Source organism: Physella acuta, unplaced genomic scaffold, assembly GCF_028476545.2.
Source record: "Physella acuta isolate Inbredline_101_S28 unplaced genomic scaffold, ASM2847654v3 ptg000543l, whole genome shotgun sequence".
In the NCBI taxonomy this organism is placed as follows: domain Eukaryota; kingdom Metazoa; phylum Mollusca; class Gastropoda; family Physidae; genus Physella; species Physella acuta.
In genome coordinates this window covers 347,501-366,432 of record NW_026732062.1, presented here as the reverse complement: position 1 = coordinate 366,432, position 18,932 = coordinate 347,501, and the positions used below count along the sequence as shown (strand labels likewise).

Genomic DNA, 18,932 nt, shown 5'->3' with positions numbered 1-18,932 from the left:
CAATTAGTTTGTATAATTATCATTAATAGCGGCGTTTGTCAATATATTACAATTATCACTAATTAGTATTGATCGACTAGTACCATTAGATCTGATGACGTGGGGGGGGGGTGAGTTTAACATTTCAAGGTCAGTACTAAATACGTGGGCTGGGTAAATTAAGACTCATTAAAACTAATTAAAACTGTAATTTATCAGTGGTAGCGTTGGTGATTTAGCTATACACATTTATATGACCACTTTGCTTTGTTAATACTTATCTTTTTCATCGACCACGTTATTTAAAATAAAATGTTTTATATAATATACGAATAGAGATTTTAAGACATAGTACATGCGTGTGTGTGACGTTAAAACTATATTTTAGTACATAATTGTGTGGAGTTGAAACCATATTTTAGTAGATGTGTGTGTGGCTTTAAAACCACATTTTAGTAGATGCGTGTGTGTGTGGTTAAAACCACATTTTAGTTGATGCGTGTGTGTGTGGTTAAAACCACATTTTAGTAGATGCGTGTGTATAAGACTGAGCTCAGGTTTTATAATAACAAACGATATCCTTAAACAATTTTTTTACCAACATTTTAATGGAGTAGGCTAGGCTTAATTACAAAAACACAATATTCTCACATAACACTTCATGACTACTCAGCAGTCATGAAAATCTAATGATCTATTTATATTTGGCTACAAGGTGTGGATTGAAATAGCCACATTTTTACTCATAAAAAGTAAAAACGTTAAAAACAATTTAAATAAATCTATTCCATAGTAAAAAAGACAAGAGTGTTTTTTTTTAGATTAGAATTATGACGGCATCTTTCAAGTCGATCAACTTTTAAAAAGGTAATATCATCTCATCTAATACACCTTGGTCTATCGAAAGCATTAAGTTCGCCCAGTAGACCATCGTCCAGTAGACCATCGTCCAGTAGACCATCGTCCAGTAGACCATCGCCCAGTAGACCATCGTCCAGTAGACCATCGCCCAGTAGACCATCGTCCAATAGACCATCGTCCAGTAGACCATCGCCCAGTTCTCGCCTATGCACTAAAACCCTGTTTTTAATTTCGCAAAAATCCTGCCAGACTCTGACAGAGTTGTCCTGCAAATGACTTGGCCTTAATCCTAACCATCGGATAAGCCGTCTCCCACCCCCCTCCCCAAAAATACAACAGATTAACGTCCAAGATGGCGAGCGAGGCCGAACTGCTTGACCTTGACCAGCTGAAGCGCTGGGAGCTCGCGCTGACCATCCCCGTCCACCTGGTCGTTGCCGGCCTCGGGCTGGTCAGCAACGTCATCAACATCCGGGTCTTCCTCAGGCTCGGCCTCAACAACAGCATGGCCGTGGGCGTGTTCAGCTTGTCCTTGACCGACCTCCTGATCACGTGCCTCCAGCTGGGCGTGTCCTCGTGTTTCCTGGCCCACTACCTGTGCCCGGCCAGCCCCCTGGATCTGTGGAACCTGGGCACGTTCACCATTGGCTGGCTGCGGTACGCCTGCTACTACATCTCCTGCTGGGTCACCACCATGGTCGCCGTCGAGAGGTGCTTCTGCGTCGTCTCCCCTTTCAAGGTCAAGGCCATGTTCACGCGCGCGCGCTGTGTGTTCGTTGTCATGGTGATCTACATTGCGCATATCGGACTCGTTCTTCCGGTGTACGTTATCCAGCGATTGGATTGGATGAACAGCTCTGAGATTCTGACCAATCATAGCTCGTCTATTTATAAACGTGTCCTAGCCGTGGACTACAACGACCAGTCCGCACAAGCGGAAGTGATCATCGACACGCTAGGGGCCGTAAGTCTGTCCATCCTCTCACAAGTTATCCTCCTTGTCTGCACCTTCTGGATGATCTACTCATTAAAATCATCCACAACCGTGCGTCAGATCAATACTGACTCCGTGCGTCAGCTCGGCAATGACTCCAACCTCCCGGCGTCTCACAAACTCTCAAAACTTTCTGACCGCGAGAAGCGTCTGGTCAAGGTCGTGCTATTTTTAGCCCTGGTCATGACGGCCTGCAATGTGCCCAGGTTTATCGGACTAGCGGCCCACCACCTCATCCCCGGCCTTAACGGCGGCGACTACCGGCACTTGAATGGCTTCATCTGGGACGTGTCCGACTTTTTCGGCACCTTGAACTGTTCCATGAACCTAGCCGTGTACTGGATGCTTAACTCTAAGTTCAGAAACTGTCTGAGAACGCTGTGTGGGGGGCGGGCAGTAACTGTCTGAGGACACTGTGTGTGGGGGGGGGGGGGGCGGGCAGGAACTGTCTGAGTACACTGTGTGGGGGGCGGGCAGGAACTGTCTGAGTACACTGTGTGTGTGGGGGGGGGGCAGGAACTGTCTGAGTACACTGTGTGGGGGGCGGGCAGGAACTGTCTGAGTACACTGTGTGTGTGGGGGGGGGGGGCAGGAACTGTCTGAGTACACTGTGTGTGGGGGGGGGGGGCAGGAACTGTCTGAGTACACTGTGTGTGGGGGGGCAGGAACTGTCTGAGTACGCTGTGTGGGGGGGGGGGCAGGAACTGTCTGAGTACACTGTGTGGGGGGGGGGGGGGGCAGGAACTGTCTGAGTACACTGTGTGGGGGGCGGGCAGGAACTGTCTGAGTACACTGTGTGGGGGGGGGGGCAGGAACTGTCTGAGTACACTGTGTGTGGGGGGGCAGGAACTGTCTGAGTACACTGTGTGGGGGGCGGGCAGGAACTGTCTGAGTACACTGTGTGGGGGGCGGGCAGGAACTGTCTGAGTACACTGTGTGGGGGGCGGGCAGGAACTGTCTGAGTACACTGTGTGAGGGGGGGGAAGGGGGGGGGGACGGTCACCTGTGCCAGCTCTCACAGTTTTCACTTGGGCTAAAATTTGTGTGGGGAAGTTGTACCGACGGACATTGCCAGCAGTTTAAACTTTGCCTAAAAACTGTCACAAGTGTACTGACGGCAACAGTTTAAACTTTGCCTAAAAACTGACTCAAGTGTACTGACGGCAACAGTTTAAACTTTGCCTAAAAACTGACTCAAGTGTACTGACGGCAACAGTTTAAACTTTGCCTAAAAACTGACACAAGTGTACTGACGGCAACAGTTTAAACTTTGCCTAAAAACTGACTCAAGTGTACTGACGGCAACAGTTTAAACTTTGCCTAAAAACTGACTCAAGTGTACTGACGGCAACAGTTAAAACTTTGCCTAAAAACTGACACAAGTGTACTGACGGCAACAGTTTAAACTTTGCCTAAAAACTGACACAAGTGTACTGACGGCAACAGTTTAAACTTTGCCTAAAAACTGACACAAGTGTACTGACGGCAACAGTTTCATGTTATCTCGACTCTGTGTGTAGACATGTTATACAAGTTAAAGACCTTAATGTTCTATATGAGCAGGTGGGTGGCACTCTATGGATTTCAATTAGTGTCACGTGACTCAAAGAGTTCTCACAGTACGGTCACGTGACTGGGTATTGACCCGTGGTGCCCAGATTTCAGAATCTTGTTATTGTGGAGATTTTCTTTGCTACTCAATATGTTTTGATGCACATAGCACAATATGCGTATACAGGTAACTTGGCTGTTATGCAGGTAACGTACAGGCAATATAAATTAGAGGTTTTATCAACTCAGTTATGTTATTGTAGTACTTTAGTAGATAGATCTATGTAGGTCAGCTAACATTTAAACATTCTATGTAGGTCAGTGAAACTTTATGTAGGTCAACTAGCATTTGGACGCTCTATGTAGGTCAGCTAACAAACACTGAAAGTTGGTCAGCTTACTTTTATACACTAGAGAAAAAAACCCACAAAATCTTATCAGCGTTAGCTGTTTATTGTATGTATAGATATCATATGATATGGCAAGTAATGATAGATGGTTACATGGTTCACACATAATTAAGTGGCTACATGGTTACAATGTCACATAATCAAGTGGTTACATGTTTCACATAATCAAGTGGTTACATGTTTCACATAATCAAGCGGTTACATCATGCATGGTTACACTGTTGCATAATCAATAAGAAGTTACATAACCACACCGTCGCATGTGTCATGGTTAGATCGTTCATGCGTAACACTTTCAGCTGGCTATGAAATGGTGGTTAAGGAAACTATTCGAGCTTTGTGGACAAAGCATCGCCCCCCCCCCCCCAAAAAAAACCAACTGCCCACCCCCGGGCTAGATGAATGTACTTAAGAGAGCCTGTATGTTGGTGTCTTCTTTGGCTGACACCTCCATAAACGTCATCTTGTTCAGGTAGGCAAACACCTCACCAGTTGACAATGTTAAAGTGTGTAAAAAACGGGCCGCCCATTTGACAATATGAAAGTGTGTACACAACGCCCCCCCCCTGTTACTTCCAGCATGGAGGAATGTGAAGCGCTATGCACGAAGATCGCCATCTTCAAGAAAGGTCGGATGCTGTGTCTGGGCAGCCCGCAGCATCTGAAGAACAAATACGGCCAGGGCTACTCCGTCATCCTACACATATCAGAGCAAGAGGACGGGACCCTACACCCCCTAGAGCCAGCGGTCAGCTTCGTATCCCAGGTCTTAGGCGATGTCAAGGTCTGTTTTATACTGCTAGTCTCGTATTAGTCAATGTCTGTTTTATACTGCTAGTCTCGCATTTGTCAAGCTATTTTGTTATAATGCTAGTCTCGCATTAGTCAATGTCTGTTTTATAGTGCTAGTCTCGCATTAGTCAAGGTCTGTTTTATAGTGCTAGTCTCGCATTAGTCAAGGTATGTTTTATAGTGCTAGTCTCGCATTAGTCGACGTCTGTTTTATAGTGCTAGTCTCGCATTAGTAAAGGTCTGTTTTATAGTGCTAGTATGGCATTAGTCAATGTCTGTTTTATAGTGCTAGTCTCGCATTAGTCAAGGTCTGTTTTATACTGCTTATCTCGCATTAGTCAATGTCTGTTTTATAGTGCTAGTCTCGCATTAGTCAAGGTCTGTTTTGTAGTGCTAGTCTCGCATTAGTCTATGTTTGTTTTATAGTGCTAGTCTCGCATTAGTCAATGTCTGTTTTATAGTGCTAGTATGGCATTAGTCAATGTCTGTTTTATAGTGCTAGTCTCGCATTAGTCAAGGTCTGTTTTATACTGCTTATCTCGCATTAGTCAATGTCTGTTTTATAGTGCTAGTCTCGCATTAGTCAAGGTCTGTTTTGTAGTGCTAGTCTCGCATTAGTCTATGTTTGTTTTATAGTGCTAGTATCGCATTAGTCAAGGTCTGTTTTATACTGCTAGTATGGCATTAGTCAATGTCTGTTTTATAGTGCTAGTCTCGCATTAGTCAAGGTCTGTTTTATAGTGCTAGTCTCGCATTAGTCAAGGTCTGTTTTATAGTGCTAGTCTCGCATTAGTCAAGGTCTGTTTTGTAGTGCTAGTCTCGCATTAGTCAAGGTCTGTTTTATACTGCTAGTATGGCATTAGTCAAGGTATGTTTTATAGTGCTAGTCTCGCATTAGTCAATGTCTGTTTTATAGTGCTAGTCTCGCATTAGTCAAGGACCACAACGATTGGCCGCATGATTTCAGATATCTGTGCTCTCATTTAGTAGTAAAATGACACGTAGAATTAAATAATGTTAACTTTTTTTCGATGTCTTAAATAGTTTTTGAGATACAGCATGGGACATTTGTGTCACTATGGGCGCCAAGGGAAAATTATCGAAAATAGGTTGCGTTGTGAGTCATGTCAATATTCTTATTTCTTTGTTGATCTGGTACATTAGAAAGTGAAAATATCAGTAATGAGAACACAATTATGTTCTTTATAAGTGTATAGTCATCTATGAATGGAGTTTTTGGAAGCAGTCACGTGATGTTTTGTAACACATGCAAACATGGTTGACATCACCCATGTTGTCCTCTCTGAACATCAATCTTTTCTGTTGCACATATGCTTAACTCATGGATTTTTGTCTTTCTTTGATTTATCAACCTGTGTTCAGGTTGTGGGGTTGAAGTTAACTTATTGCCTCTCACGTTATGAGGTGATATTTCTTTCTTCATGTAATCCCTACATGGGAGCTCTCGCTATCTTGTGCATGTATTCAAGTTTGGCTCTGCATTGTAGCTAGCGTTGAATTCTTGTCACATTTACGTATTATTGGCTTTTTGTCTTCAAATCTTTATCTTGGCATCACATTATCAACGTATGAAACATGGAGATCAGGTTCAGTGGACTAGTAGTGTTCAAAGTTTAGAAGTACATGGTATCCCATCACAAGTTTCATTCTCAAAATGGTACAGATGTCTTGCGAATGAGTTGAAAAGGAATCCCGTACTGTAGCGTGTACAGTTTACCATGATCGATAATCAGATCTACCAAGCACTCAAAATAACAAGGATTTAATTGCCGAAAAAATTGGGATCTTTATTTCAATCTATACCTATTGTCCATTCTCCATAACCATTGTCAATAACATTTATTTGAGACTGTGTTTTCAGAAGCCTCTAGTGGAAAATAATATCTTGCTCTAGTTTTTTTTCAATTCTCACAGGGACGTTTGGTTGTTCATGTTTTGGGCAAGTCTAGTCCTGTTGATGATAATGATACGGTTAGCTTCGGGTCTAGGATATTACCACCTGTCAAATACCTCCCCCCCCCTTATGCTGAAGAACCCTGATCTTAACCCCAAACTGTAAGCATATAACTAACCCTAACTCAAACTCTAAACCTACATTTAACCCTAACACAAGCCTAACCTAACCCTTGTCCTAATTTATCCATAACTGGACGAGTGGTAATATCTCCGGGGTGGTAATATCGGGTGAGGGGAGAGTGTGAATGAGTAGTAATTGTCACTATTAACTATTAATACATGCCACATTGAATCACATACTGGAAGTGGCATTGTAATTGTGGAATGATCGAAATCGAGAAACTTTCAAAATGTTGACACTTTACACAGAGATCTGAGTTGGTGAACACAACTTTTATCTGTGATTTGTGAGTCTGTGTGTCTGTGTGTCTGTATGTGTTGCTGAACACAACTTTTATCTGTGATTTGTGTGTCTGTGTATGTGAGTAAACCCAGTAATTTGAGTATCACTTTACTAAAAAATACATACATATATATATATATATATATATATATATATATATATATATATATATAATCCATTACGGATGTTTCAGCTTTTGCGCGATTTCCGGAAATGGTACTTTATTCCGGTCACTCAAAAACCTTGAGAACTTTATACGTGTATACAATTTTTATTAAGAAGATTGTGTGTTGTTTCGAAAACTGATACGGTTTTTAAACCAGACTTGTGTCCCAGTTCTATGGCCCATTCTATTGGAGTCCAAGCTTAACCGCTACTGTCACAGAGGGATACGAGTAAGTCTAGGGGAGCTAACTACAACAGTGTAATTATGTCAAGATTTAGGTTTGCAGCACCAAACCTACTATACATTGAATGTAAACACGTAACGATTTAGGTTCGCATCACGAATCCCCTTATACCTTGATGTTTGGGAAATGTTGGTCGAGAAACATGCAAGCAGTTACCAGTCGTTTGCTAAGCTAGCTATTGGCCTAGTGTCGCTTTATGCTTACAATTTTAAAAATAAATATCACGACTATAATATGTTCTAGAAATCGTAATATATATATATATATATATATATATATATATATATATATATATATATATATATATATATATAAACATCGTTATTTATAAGGCAAGAATTCAACACAAGTGGACATAACCTAATAAATTGTGTCCTTATACCAGTAACTACTATGTATCGTTTTGTCCCTACAACACATCGCATATTCCGTAACATAACAATTGTAAGGCCAATCACACACAATGTAACATTAAGTGTCATAATGTAGTAACTCATCATAGACTGGTCCTGTAACATAAAGGGCAGTAACTCATCATAGTCTGGACCTGTAACATTAGGGGAAGTAACTCATCATAGACTGGACCTGTAAAATTAAGGGCAGTAACTCATCATAGACTGGACCTGCAAAATTAAGGGCAGTAACTCATCATAGACTGGACCTGTAACATTAAGGGCAGTAACTCATCATAGACTGGACCTGTAACATTAAGGGCAGTAACTCATCATAGACTGGACCTGTAACATTAAGGGCAGTAACTCATCATAGACTGGACCTGTAACATTAAGGGCAGTAACTCATCATAGACTGGACCTGTAACATTAAGGGCAGTAACTCATCATAGACTGGACCTGTAACATTAAGGGCAGTAACTCATCATAGACTGGACCTGTAACATTAAGGGCAGTAACTCATCATAGACTGGACCTGTAACATTAAGGGCAGTAACTCATCATAGACTGGACCTGTAACATTAAGGGCAGTAACAAGCGACCTGCAAATTGTTACATGGGATGGGAATGCCTTCCTGTCACAATTCAGGTGGGGGCGGGACACAAATAATTTATTCAGTTATAACACCTACCTCCCTGTGCAATTCTTTCTAAGCCTTCTATTGCGATTGCAAGTTGCTGTTGAAGAGAGGATTTGGTGTCTTGACATTCTTGTATCTAGTAAGCGGAAAAAAAATATTAAAATTCAAATCATGAACAGAGATGTTTCTCTAATATACTTAATATATATTAATTTGGCAACAGATAAAAAACTCAAACACCAAAGCAAATACAAACACCAATGCAAAAGAAAACAAACGCAAACACACGCAAACTCAAACAATACGTAAACACAACAAAAACATAAGCGGAAACATAAAAGAAAACACAACGCAAACACAAATACAAAAGCATACGAAAACACAAATACAAACACAAAAGAAAACAAAAACGGACAAACGCAAATTCAAATACAAACGCAAACACAAAAGAAAACACAAAATCAAAGAAAAATGTGAACAGAACGCAAAAAAAAAAAACAGACACAAAAGAAATAGTTAAATGGCTACATACCTCTTTTTCCATCCGTGCCAACCTTAATTCATTCTGCGGTTCTGCTAAAAAAATTATTATTATTATTATATTATATTATATTTTGTTGTGTTGTGTACTGTACAACTGTACTGTATTGTATTGTATTGCTAGAGATATCGAGACAAAAAGAGAGACCTTCTGTGTTTGTTCCAGACGCTAGGGTCGACTTCGAGTCCTTTCTGCATACTTGTACATAAATTGTAAATGTTACGCCAAACGTGACAGCAAATAAAAGGATCACACCAATGAATATATATGCAATGATATATATATCTGTCCCTCCACTGCCTGAGGAAAACAATGTAAATGAAGGTAGGGGGCCTAGTATTATTAAGGATAGGCACCACGGATTGAATATTTTAACACATTTCGGGGTTTTTAATAAGTTCATATGTTTATAGTTGTTAAACTATAGACAAAAATAATATATAGCCGTCAATAGCAGTACTGGTTGCCATGGAAACCGCGAAATGTTGAATCGCGGTGGGGTGGGGTGGAGGGGCGTGTCTAGCCTCAAGGCAGAGAATTAGATCTTTTACTTACATGTGAAATTTCATTTATCTGTCTGAAATAGTACTCAAGTTATAAATCAATTAAAGGTTTTAATTAAGAAGCTGTTTTTTTCTGCAGCTATTAAAATATTGAAAAATACTATAATATTGAAAGAAAGCTGCCACCCCCAAGAAATAAGCCAATTCCCAGTTTAGCCTGTATTTTTTCTCCCCCTTCTTATGTTTGATATTACTGTTAATTACTGTAAAGACGTGTGACCTGTTATTTTTTTTTAAAAAGGGAGTTATTTAAATCAAAACACTGCCAGCGCTTTATTTCCTGGATCTTTGTTGTTGGGACAAGGTTTGTTCACGCTAGTAGCCCACCATGTCCTTAATCTATGATTAGAAACTCCTGACAATTGAATCAAGTAGAAACTCCTGACAATTGAATCAAGTAGAAACTCCTGACAATTGAATCAAGTAGAAACTCCTGACCATTGAGTCAAGTAGAAACTCCTGACAATTGAATCAAGTAGAAACTCCTGACAATTGAATCAAGTAGAAACTCCTGACAATTGAATCAGGTAGAAACTCCTGACAATTGAATAGAGGAGAAATGTCTGACAATTGAATCAAGTAGAAACTCCTGACAATTGAATCAAGTAGAAACTCCTGACAATTGAATCAAGTAGAAACTCCTGACAATTGAAACAAGTAAAAACTCATGACAATTGAATCAGGTAGAAACTCCTGACAATTGAATAGAGGAGAAATGTCTGACAATTGAATCAAGTAGAAACTCCTGACAATTGAATCAAGTAGAAACTCATGACAATTGAATCAAGTAGAAACTCCTGACAATTGAATAGAGGAGAAATGTCTGACAATTAAATCAAGAAGAAACTCCTGACAATTGAATCAAGTAGAAACTCCTGACCATTGAGTCAAGTAGAAACTCCTGACAATTGAATCAAGTAGAAACTCCTGACAATTGAATCAAGTAGAAACTCCTGACAATTGAATCAGGTAGAAACTCCTGACAATTGAATAGAGGAGAAATGTCTGACAATTGAATCAAGTAGAAACTCCTGACAATTGAATCAAGTAGAAACTCCTGACCATTGAGTCAAGTAGAAACTCCTGACAATTGAATCAAGTAGAAACTCCTGACAATTGAATCAAGTAGAAACTCCTGACAATTGAATCAAGTAGAAACTCCTGACAATTGAATCAGGTAGAAACTCCTGACAATTGAATAGAGGAGAAATGTCTGACAATTGAATCAAGTAGAAACTCCTGACAATTGAATCAAGTAGAAACTCATGAAAATTGAATCAAGTAGAAACTCCTGACAATTGAATAGAGGAGAAATGTCTGACAACTGAATCAAGTAGAAACTCCTGACAACTGAATCAAGTAGAAACTCCTGACAATTGAATCAAGTAGAAACTCCTGACAATTGAATCAAGTAGAAACTCCTGACAATTGAATCAAGTAGAAACTCCTAACAATTGAATCAAGTAGAAATCCCCGAATCAAGTAGTACTCTGAAACTCTGTGCTGATCGCCTAATTAATAGAGCCTGTTGCTTAAGTTGTCAAAAAACATAATTCAATTAAATTAAAACACTTTACATAACCCCTATTTTTACCCAAGCTATACTATATGTAATACGTAAGACAATGCTAACTGTTCCATACCATGAACATCGTCAGGCCAAAAGACGTTGCTGACCACTTGTCCCAACTCTGTATTATTCTCCATGATTTTTGCAGTGAGTCGATACGCCAGGGTCGGGGTGGCAAGGAACCAGATGACGGTCGGGTGACAAGTGGAGCAGTCGCACTTGTGCTGGTTAAGTGTGCTGTTCCCACAGGCGCTCATCTGGCAGGGGTACGCGAACAGTCGGCATGTCTAGGGAAACAAGGGTATACACGGGGCATATATTGTGTAGCCTTGGGATGATACAGAGAGCAGGATATACACGGGGCATATATTGTGTAGCCTTGGGATGATACAGAGAGCAGGATATACACGGGGCATATATTGTGTAGCCTTGGGATGATACAGAGAGCAGAATATACACGGGGTATATATTGTGTAGCCTTGGGATGATATAGAGAGCAGGGTATACACGGGGCATATATTGTGTAGCCTTGGGATGATACAGAGAGCAGGATATACACGGGGCATATATTGTGTAGCCTTGGGATGATACAGAGAGCAGGATATACACGGGGCATATATTGTGTAGCCTTGGGATGATATAGAGAGCAGAATATACACGGGGCATATATTGTGTAGCCTTGGGATGATACAGAGAGCAGAATATACACGGGGCATATATTGTGTAGCCTTGGGATGATATAGAGAGCAGAATATAGACGGGGCATATATTGTGTAGCCTTGGGATGATACAGAGAGCAGAATATACACGGGGCATATATTGTGTAGCCTTTGGATGATACAGAGAGCAGAATATACACGGGGCATATATTGTGTAGCCTTGGGATGATACAGAGAGCAGGATATACACGGGGCATATATTGTGTAGCCTTGGGATGATACAGAGAGCAGGATATACACGGGGCATATATTGTGTAGCCTTGGGATGATACAGAGAGCAGAATATACACGGGGTATATATTGTGTAGCCTTGGGATGATATAGAGAGCAGGGTATACACGGGGCATATATTGTGTAGCCTTGGGATGATACAGAGAGCAGGATATACACGGGGCATATATTGTGTAGCCTTGGGATGATACAGAGAGCAGGATATACACGGGGCATATATTGTGTAGCCTTGGGATGATATAGAGAGCAGAATATACACGGGGCATATATTGTGTAGCCTTGGGATGATACAGAGAGCAGAATATACACGGGGCATATATTGTGTAGCCTTGGGATGATATAGAGAGCAGAATATACACGGGGCATATATTGTGTAGCCTTGGGATGATACAGAGAGCAGAATATACACGGGGCATATATTGTGTAGCCTTTGGATGATACAGAGAGCAGAATATACACGGGGCATATATTGTGTAGCCTTGGGATGATATAGAGAGCAGAATATACACGGGGCATATATTGTGTAGTCTTGGGATGATATAGAGAGCAGGATATACACGGGGCATATATTGTGTAGCCTTGGGATGATATAGAGAGCAGAGTATACACGGGGCATTGTGTAGTCTTGGGGTCAAGAAGATTAACGCTAGGATTATGGAAATTTGAAGTTTCGGGAGCACAAAGCATTAGCCAAACACGCCAACTAGAAATGTCACAAACACGCCAACTAGAAATGTCACAAACACGTCAACTAGAAATGTCACAAACACACAAACTAGAATTGTCACAAACAAGCCAACTAGAAATGTCACAAACAAGCCTACTAGAAATGTCACAAACATGCCAACTAGAAATGTCACAAACACAAAAACTAGAAATGTCACAAAAACAAAAACTAGAAATGTCACAAACACAAAAACTAGAAATGTCACAATCTCGCCAACTAAAAATGTCACAAACACGTCAACTAGAAATGTCACAAACTCGCCAACTAAAAATGTCACAAACACGTCCACAAGAAATGTCACAAACACGCCAACTAGAAATGTCACAAACTCGCTAACTAAAAATGTCACAAACACGTCAACTAGAAATGTCACAAACACAAAAACTAGAAATGTCACAAATGGCTACCCACCTCTTGCCACGATGACGATTGGCTACAGTCCGCACTTGGATCACATTGAAGCAAAGTGACGTGGGTGCACCTGCCCTCTTTGCTCGCAGCTCTGTCTTTAAAAGTCCCAATCATTAAGCCAGTGTTCTTACAGTTGGCGTCGTTCGTGCATTCTTTCTCGTAGCCGACAATACTCAGATCAAGGGAACCAGTGCTACTGACGACATCTGTGTATAACAACATCAAATACTCAGTTCAAGGGAACCAGAGCTAAGTACAGCATCTGGGTATAACAACATCAAATACTCAGTTCAATTGAACCAGAGCTAAGTACAGCATCTGGGTATAACAACATCAAATACTCAGTTCAATGGAACCAGAGCTAAGTACAGCATCTGGGTATAAAACATCAAATACTTTTAGGGCTGAGCTCAGTGGCGTAGCCAGGGTCGTCTCATGGGGTGTGGGGCTCAAATTTTTTCCCGCAATATAAATGTATATATCAGAGGCGTAGCGTCCCTCCCCGGCCCCGGAGGACAAACTTTTGATTTGCACCCCCCACCCCCTCAAACTTTTCATTTGCACTCTCCCCCTCAGACTTTCGATTTTGCAACCCCCGCTCAACCTTTATGTATCTACCTAGAGGTCTATGGGTGGGGGGGGGGTCAGAACCCCTAACTCCCCCTGCCTACGCCACTGGCTGAGCTAGAATTATGACGAGGTTTAACTTTTAGGGCTGGGCTAGAATTATCGCGAGGTTTAACTTATAGGGCTGGGCTAGAATTATTGCGAGGTTTAAATTACAGGATTGGGCTAGAATCATGGCGAGGTTTAACTTTTAGGACTGGGCTAGAATTATTGCGAGGTTTAAATTACAGGATTGGGCTAGAATCATGGCGAGGTTTAACTTTTAGGACTGGGCTAGAATTATGGCGAGGTTTAACTTACAGGATTGGGCTAGAATTATGGCGAGGTTCAACTTTTAGGACTGGGCTAGAATTATGGCGAGGTTTAACTTATAGGGCTGGGCTAGATTTATGGCAAGGTTTATCGTAACGGATCAGGTCTAGACTACTTCTCAGTTTAACTTTAGTGTAAGAATATTGTTATGTTTAACTTTAGTGTATGAATATTGTTATGTTTAACTTTAGTAGTTAAATCGTTGTCTAGTTTAGCGTTGGAGCTTCAGTCAGATTTCGGTTAAGTTTAAAAAGAACATCACCTATATGAATTGTTATATCAGCCTTTTATTCTGACCATATTTTTTCTGAATGTAAGTCACTTACATACAGTATAAAATCTGTCCTACATTTTCTGTATCTGAGTACACTTACATACAGTATAAAATCTGTCCTACATTTTCTGTATCTGATTACACTTACATACAGTATAAAATCTGTCCTATATTTTCTGTATCTGAGTACACTTACATACAGTATAAAATCTGTCCTATATTTTCTGTATCTGAGTACACTTACATACGGTATAAAATCTGTCCTATATTTTCTGTATCTGAGTACACTTACATACGGTATAAAATCTGTCCTATATTTTCTGTATCTGAGTACACATACATACAGTATAAAATCTGTCCTACATTTTCTGTATCTGAGTACACATACATACAGTATAAAATCTGTCCCACATATTCACTATCTGACTACATGAAACTCACATACCGGGTAGAAAACCAAGGCAGATGAGCAGAGCAAACTTGAACATTTTCTCCATGAGTTCACGTCTTGTAACCAGAGTTGTCGCCCACCAAAATCTAGAAAATTATAGCAAAGAATTAAAGTGTTAATTTGGTCCACACTGTAGTAATATCTAGCATGGTGGGCCTATAGATTTATTCCATTAGCCTGTTGGGCATATGATGTGCATGGCGTTAGTATATAAGCGCAGTGTTAAGATAATATAGCATTAAGTTTGGATTAAGTGATGTGATTTACGTGTCACTTATCGTCACAAAAAACCAGACCTCACATTCAAAAGGATGTTTTTTATCGAAAACACCAATTTCGGACTGTCCCTTCATATACTGACGTCACAGATGACCTACTCAACTCTACTTCACCTGCCCAGTGTCCCGCCAAGTTGCAGACATGTTTTTATCGTTTAAAAAAACGATTTCAGCCGAGCATGTCTCTGGCCACACTATCCCTTCATATGCTTATGACAAAGACAGAAAACAGATGAACTCTACTTCACCTGTCCTGTATCCCGCCAAGTTCAGATAGGTAATTTTATCATTCACATCTAAAAAAATGAAAAAAAAATAACATTGACGTATTGGTCTAGAACCTCATGCAAGCTGATTACATTTATAACTTTGCTATTTAACTCGTGATGTCACTGATGATTTTTTTATAGTATAGTTTAATACTTTGAGTCTCCTTATGCAACTTGATTTACGCGCGAAGATCTAGATCTAAGTCTAGTAGTAGTAACTTTCAAATTAAATTTTATCTTAAATTAGCCAATTACATAGCTAAACAAATATTTATATAAAATAATGAAGGTCTGAAATTATCTAGATCTAGATAGAATTATCTAGATCTAGATTCTACGACTCGTTTGCTTAATTTTAGTCTTAAGTCTAGTTTTTGTGTAACTCTTGATAGATCTAGAATATAGATCTTATTATTAGACCTATTCTAGCTAGATAGATCTAGATCTAAATAGATAAATCACAAAGATTTATATCAAGTATTTAAGGACTAAAAAATGTATTATGATTATAACATGGATTGTATTTTTATCTAATTAATCTTTGTTATGTATCTAATTAATCTTTGGATTGACCTATATTCTAGATCTAGATCTATAAATAACTTTCTTGGCCAGCTGATATTTTTAGATCTATAAATAGCTTTCTTGGACAGATTGTAGAGCTAGAGAAATTTATTGTAAAGCTAAATGAAAAAGACAGTTGAAAATTTATATAAGTGTTGGAACTTAATAAAAACAGCAAACGGACGTATTGTTAAAGTTATGGCCGACAGAAAATTAGCTTTAGAACGCGTTAAATTCTATGATGGAAGCCACTATCTTATTGTACTAAAAAGTAAACAAAACTTGTGACGTCACTATTCAGTCAAGGTAAAGTCATTGTTTGAAAAATTTAAAATTAATGTGGTTAATTTACCAATGAATAAATCAATAAATTAATTAACGTCTTTAAATAAATTGTTCTCTACCTACATACTATTTTAAAGTTCTCCATATAGCGTGGATCCTCTACAGTAGTCAATCAAACAAACAAATAAATATTCAAACATGTAAACAAACTTGAGTTTTAGTAGTATATAGATGATTATGTCATATACTTCCAGTACTAGAGATTAAATGATGTTGTATTATTGGTTTAGTTTAAGTGTGGGTTTTATTAGTTTTGATAGGTTTAATAATTATGGATTAAGTTTATTGGGTTAAGTGTTTTTAAAATAGTATTTTAGCAACTGAGTTTCAAGAATCCAGCATTCGTGGCTAATTAAGTAGTTTACCTAACCAGTTGTGTCTTCTTCAATGGTTATAACATTATGATGTTTTTATCCTTGATTTATGATGCTTTAATCCCTGAATTGTAATGTTTTGTTTCTCGGACTGCATGCACAATTATAGCGTAAATACGCGTCTTTTGCGCGGTAGTTGTGTTCAATGAAAAACTATTTGGTTCGAGATTTTGGGAACTTCCGGAGGTCGCATGAAGAAAGTGTATCTGTACAGGGACGCTTTGGTTGTTGTGCAATAACCATCGTTGGATTTTTTCAAATGAAGAAAAGGAACTGTCTCAAAATGTCAACATCATACGCAACCTCCAGAGCTTAACATTTTTGCAGTGCATTGTCTATACTGCTCATATTATAAACTTACAGATTTATTTCAAATAATTTTATATTTAAAAAAACAACGATTTAGTTGGAAAAAGAAAATTATCAAATTAATAGAAATAAGCTGATTGAGCTGCAGTACCAGCTGACCCGCATCTTCATCAACTACTGGAGGAAGCAGCAACAACAACCACCGTACCAGCTGACCCACATCTTCATCAACTACTGGAGGAAGCAGCAACAACAACCACCGTACCAGCTGACCCTCATCTTCATCAACTACTGGAGGAAGCAGCAACAGCACGAACCGTACCAGCTGACCCGCATCTTCATCAACTACTGGAGGAAGCAGCAACAACAACCACCGTACCAGCTGACCCTCATCTTCATCAACTACTGGAGGAAGCAGCAACAGCACGAACCGTACCAGCTGACCCGCATCTTCATCAACTACTGGAGGAAGCAGCAACAGCACGAACCGTACCAGCTGACCAGCATCTTCATCAACTACTGGAGGAAGCAGCAACAACAACCACCGTACCAGCTGACCCTCATCTTCATCAACTACTGGAGGAAGCAGCAACAGCACGAACCGTACCAGCTGACCAGCATCTTCATCAACTACTGGAGGAAGCAGCAACAGCAAGCACCGTACCAGCTGACCCACATCTTCATCAACTACTGGAGGAAGCAGCAACAGCACGAACCGTACCAGCTGACCAGCATCTTCATCAACTACTGGAGGAAGCAGCAACAGCACGAACCGTACAAGCTGCCGGAGGTCCACGTGCAGAGAATGCCCAGCGAGCTTGACCACCTGCTGGTGCGCGACCTGTTCTTGGACTACACCTTGATCTATCCTATGATGTTTATCGGCATCTTCAGCTTCACCGCCTCGGCCATTGTTGAGGAGCGGGAGACGAAGACCAAGGTCTCATCCTACTGGTGGCTGTATGTTTAGCTGTAAAGGCCCAGTGGCAGACACTGACATGGCCCAGTGGCAGACACTGACATGACACATCAGCAGACACTGACATGACCCAGTGGCAGACACTGACATGACCCAGTGGCAGACACTGACATGACACATCAGCAGACACTGACATGACCCAGTGGCAGACACTGACATGGCCCAGTGGCAGACACTGACATGACCCAGTGGCAGACACTGACATGACCCAGTGGCAGACACTGACATGACACATCAGCAGACACTGACATGACCCAGTGGCAGACACTGACATGGCCCAGTGGCAGACACTGACATGACACATCAGCAGACACTGACATGACACATCAGCAGATACTGACATGACCCAGTGGCAGACACTGACATGACCCAGTGGCAGACACTGACATGACCCAGTGGCAGACACTGACATGACACATCAGCAGACACTGACATGACACATCAGCAGATACTGACATGACCCAGTGGCAGACACTGACATGACCCAGTGGCAGACACTGACATGGCCCAGTGGCAGACACTGACATGACACATCAGCAGACACTGACATGACCCAGTGGCAGACACTGACATGACCCAGTGGCAGACACTGACATGACACATCAGCAGACACTGACATGACCCAGTGGCAGACACTGACATGGCCCAGTGGCAGACACTGACATGACCCAGTGGCAGACACTGACATGACCCAGTGGCAGACACTGACATGACACATCAGCAGACACTGACATGACCCAGTGGCAGACACTGACATGGCCCAGTGGCAGACACTGACATGACACATCAGCAGACACTGACATGACACATCAGCAGATACTGACATGACCCAGTGGCAGACACTGACATGACCCAGTGGCAGACACTGACATGACCCAGTGGCAGACACTGACATGACACATCAGCAGACACTGACATGACACATCAGCAGATACTGACATGACCCAGTGGCAGACACTGACATGACCCAGTGGCAGA

General features: G+C 40.8%; 2 protein-coding genes across 2 annotated transcripts; one reads left to right on the top strand and one right to left on the bottom strand.

The window, feature by feature from the left end:
• The first annotated feature begins 1,192 nt into the window (after positions 1-1,192).
• Positions 1,193-2,242, top strand: LOC131946013 (uncharacterized). The gene has a single exon (XM_059306643.1). It carries the CDS (start codon positions 1,193-1,195, stop codon positions 2,240-2,242), a length of 1,050 nt encoding a protein of 349 aa, XP_059162626.1.
• Positions 2,243-6,460: 4,218 nt separating this feature from the next.
• Positions 6,461-16,783, bottom strand: LOC131945984 (uncharacterized). The gene is made up of 8 exons (XM_059306616.1): positions 16,658-16,783; positions 14,831-14,922; positions 13,173-13,378; positions 11,158-11,371; positions 9,099-9,251; positions 8,943-8,986; positions 8,462-8,546; positions 6,461-6,559 (listed from the first exon to the last, which is right to left on the bottom strand). Exons 2-8 carry the CDS (start codon positions 14,880-14,882, stop codon positions 6,537-6,539), a joined length of 777 nt encoding a protein of 258 aa, XP_059162599.1. The 5' UTR covers positions 14,883-14,922; positions 16,658-16,783; the 3' UTR covers positions 6,461-6,536.
• Positions 16,784-18,932: the final 2,149 nt, after the last annotated feature.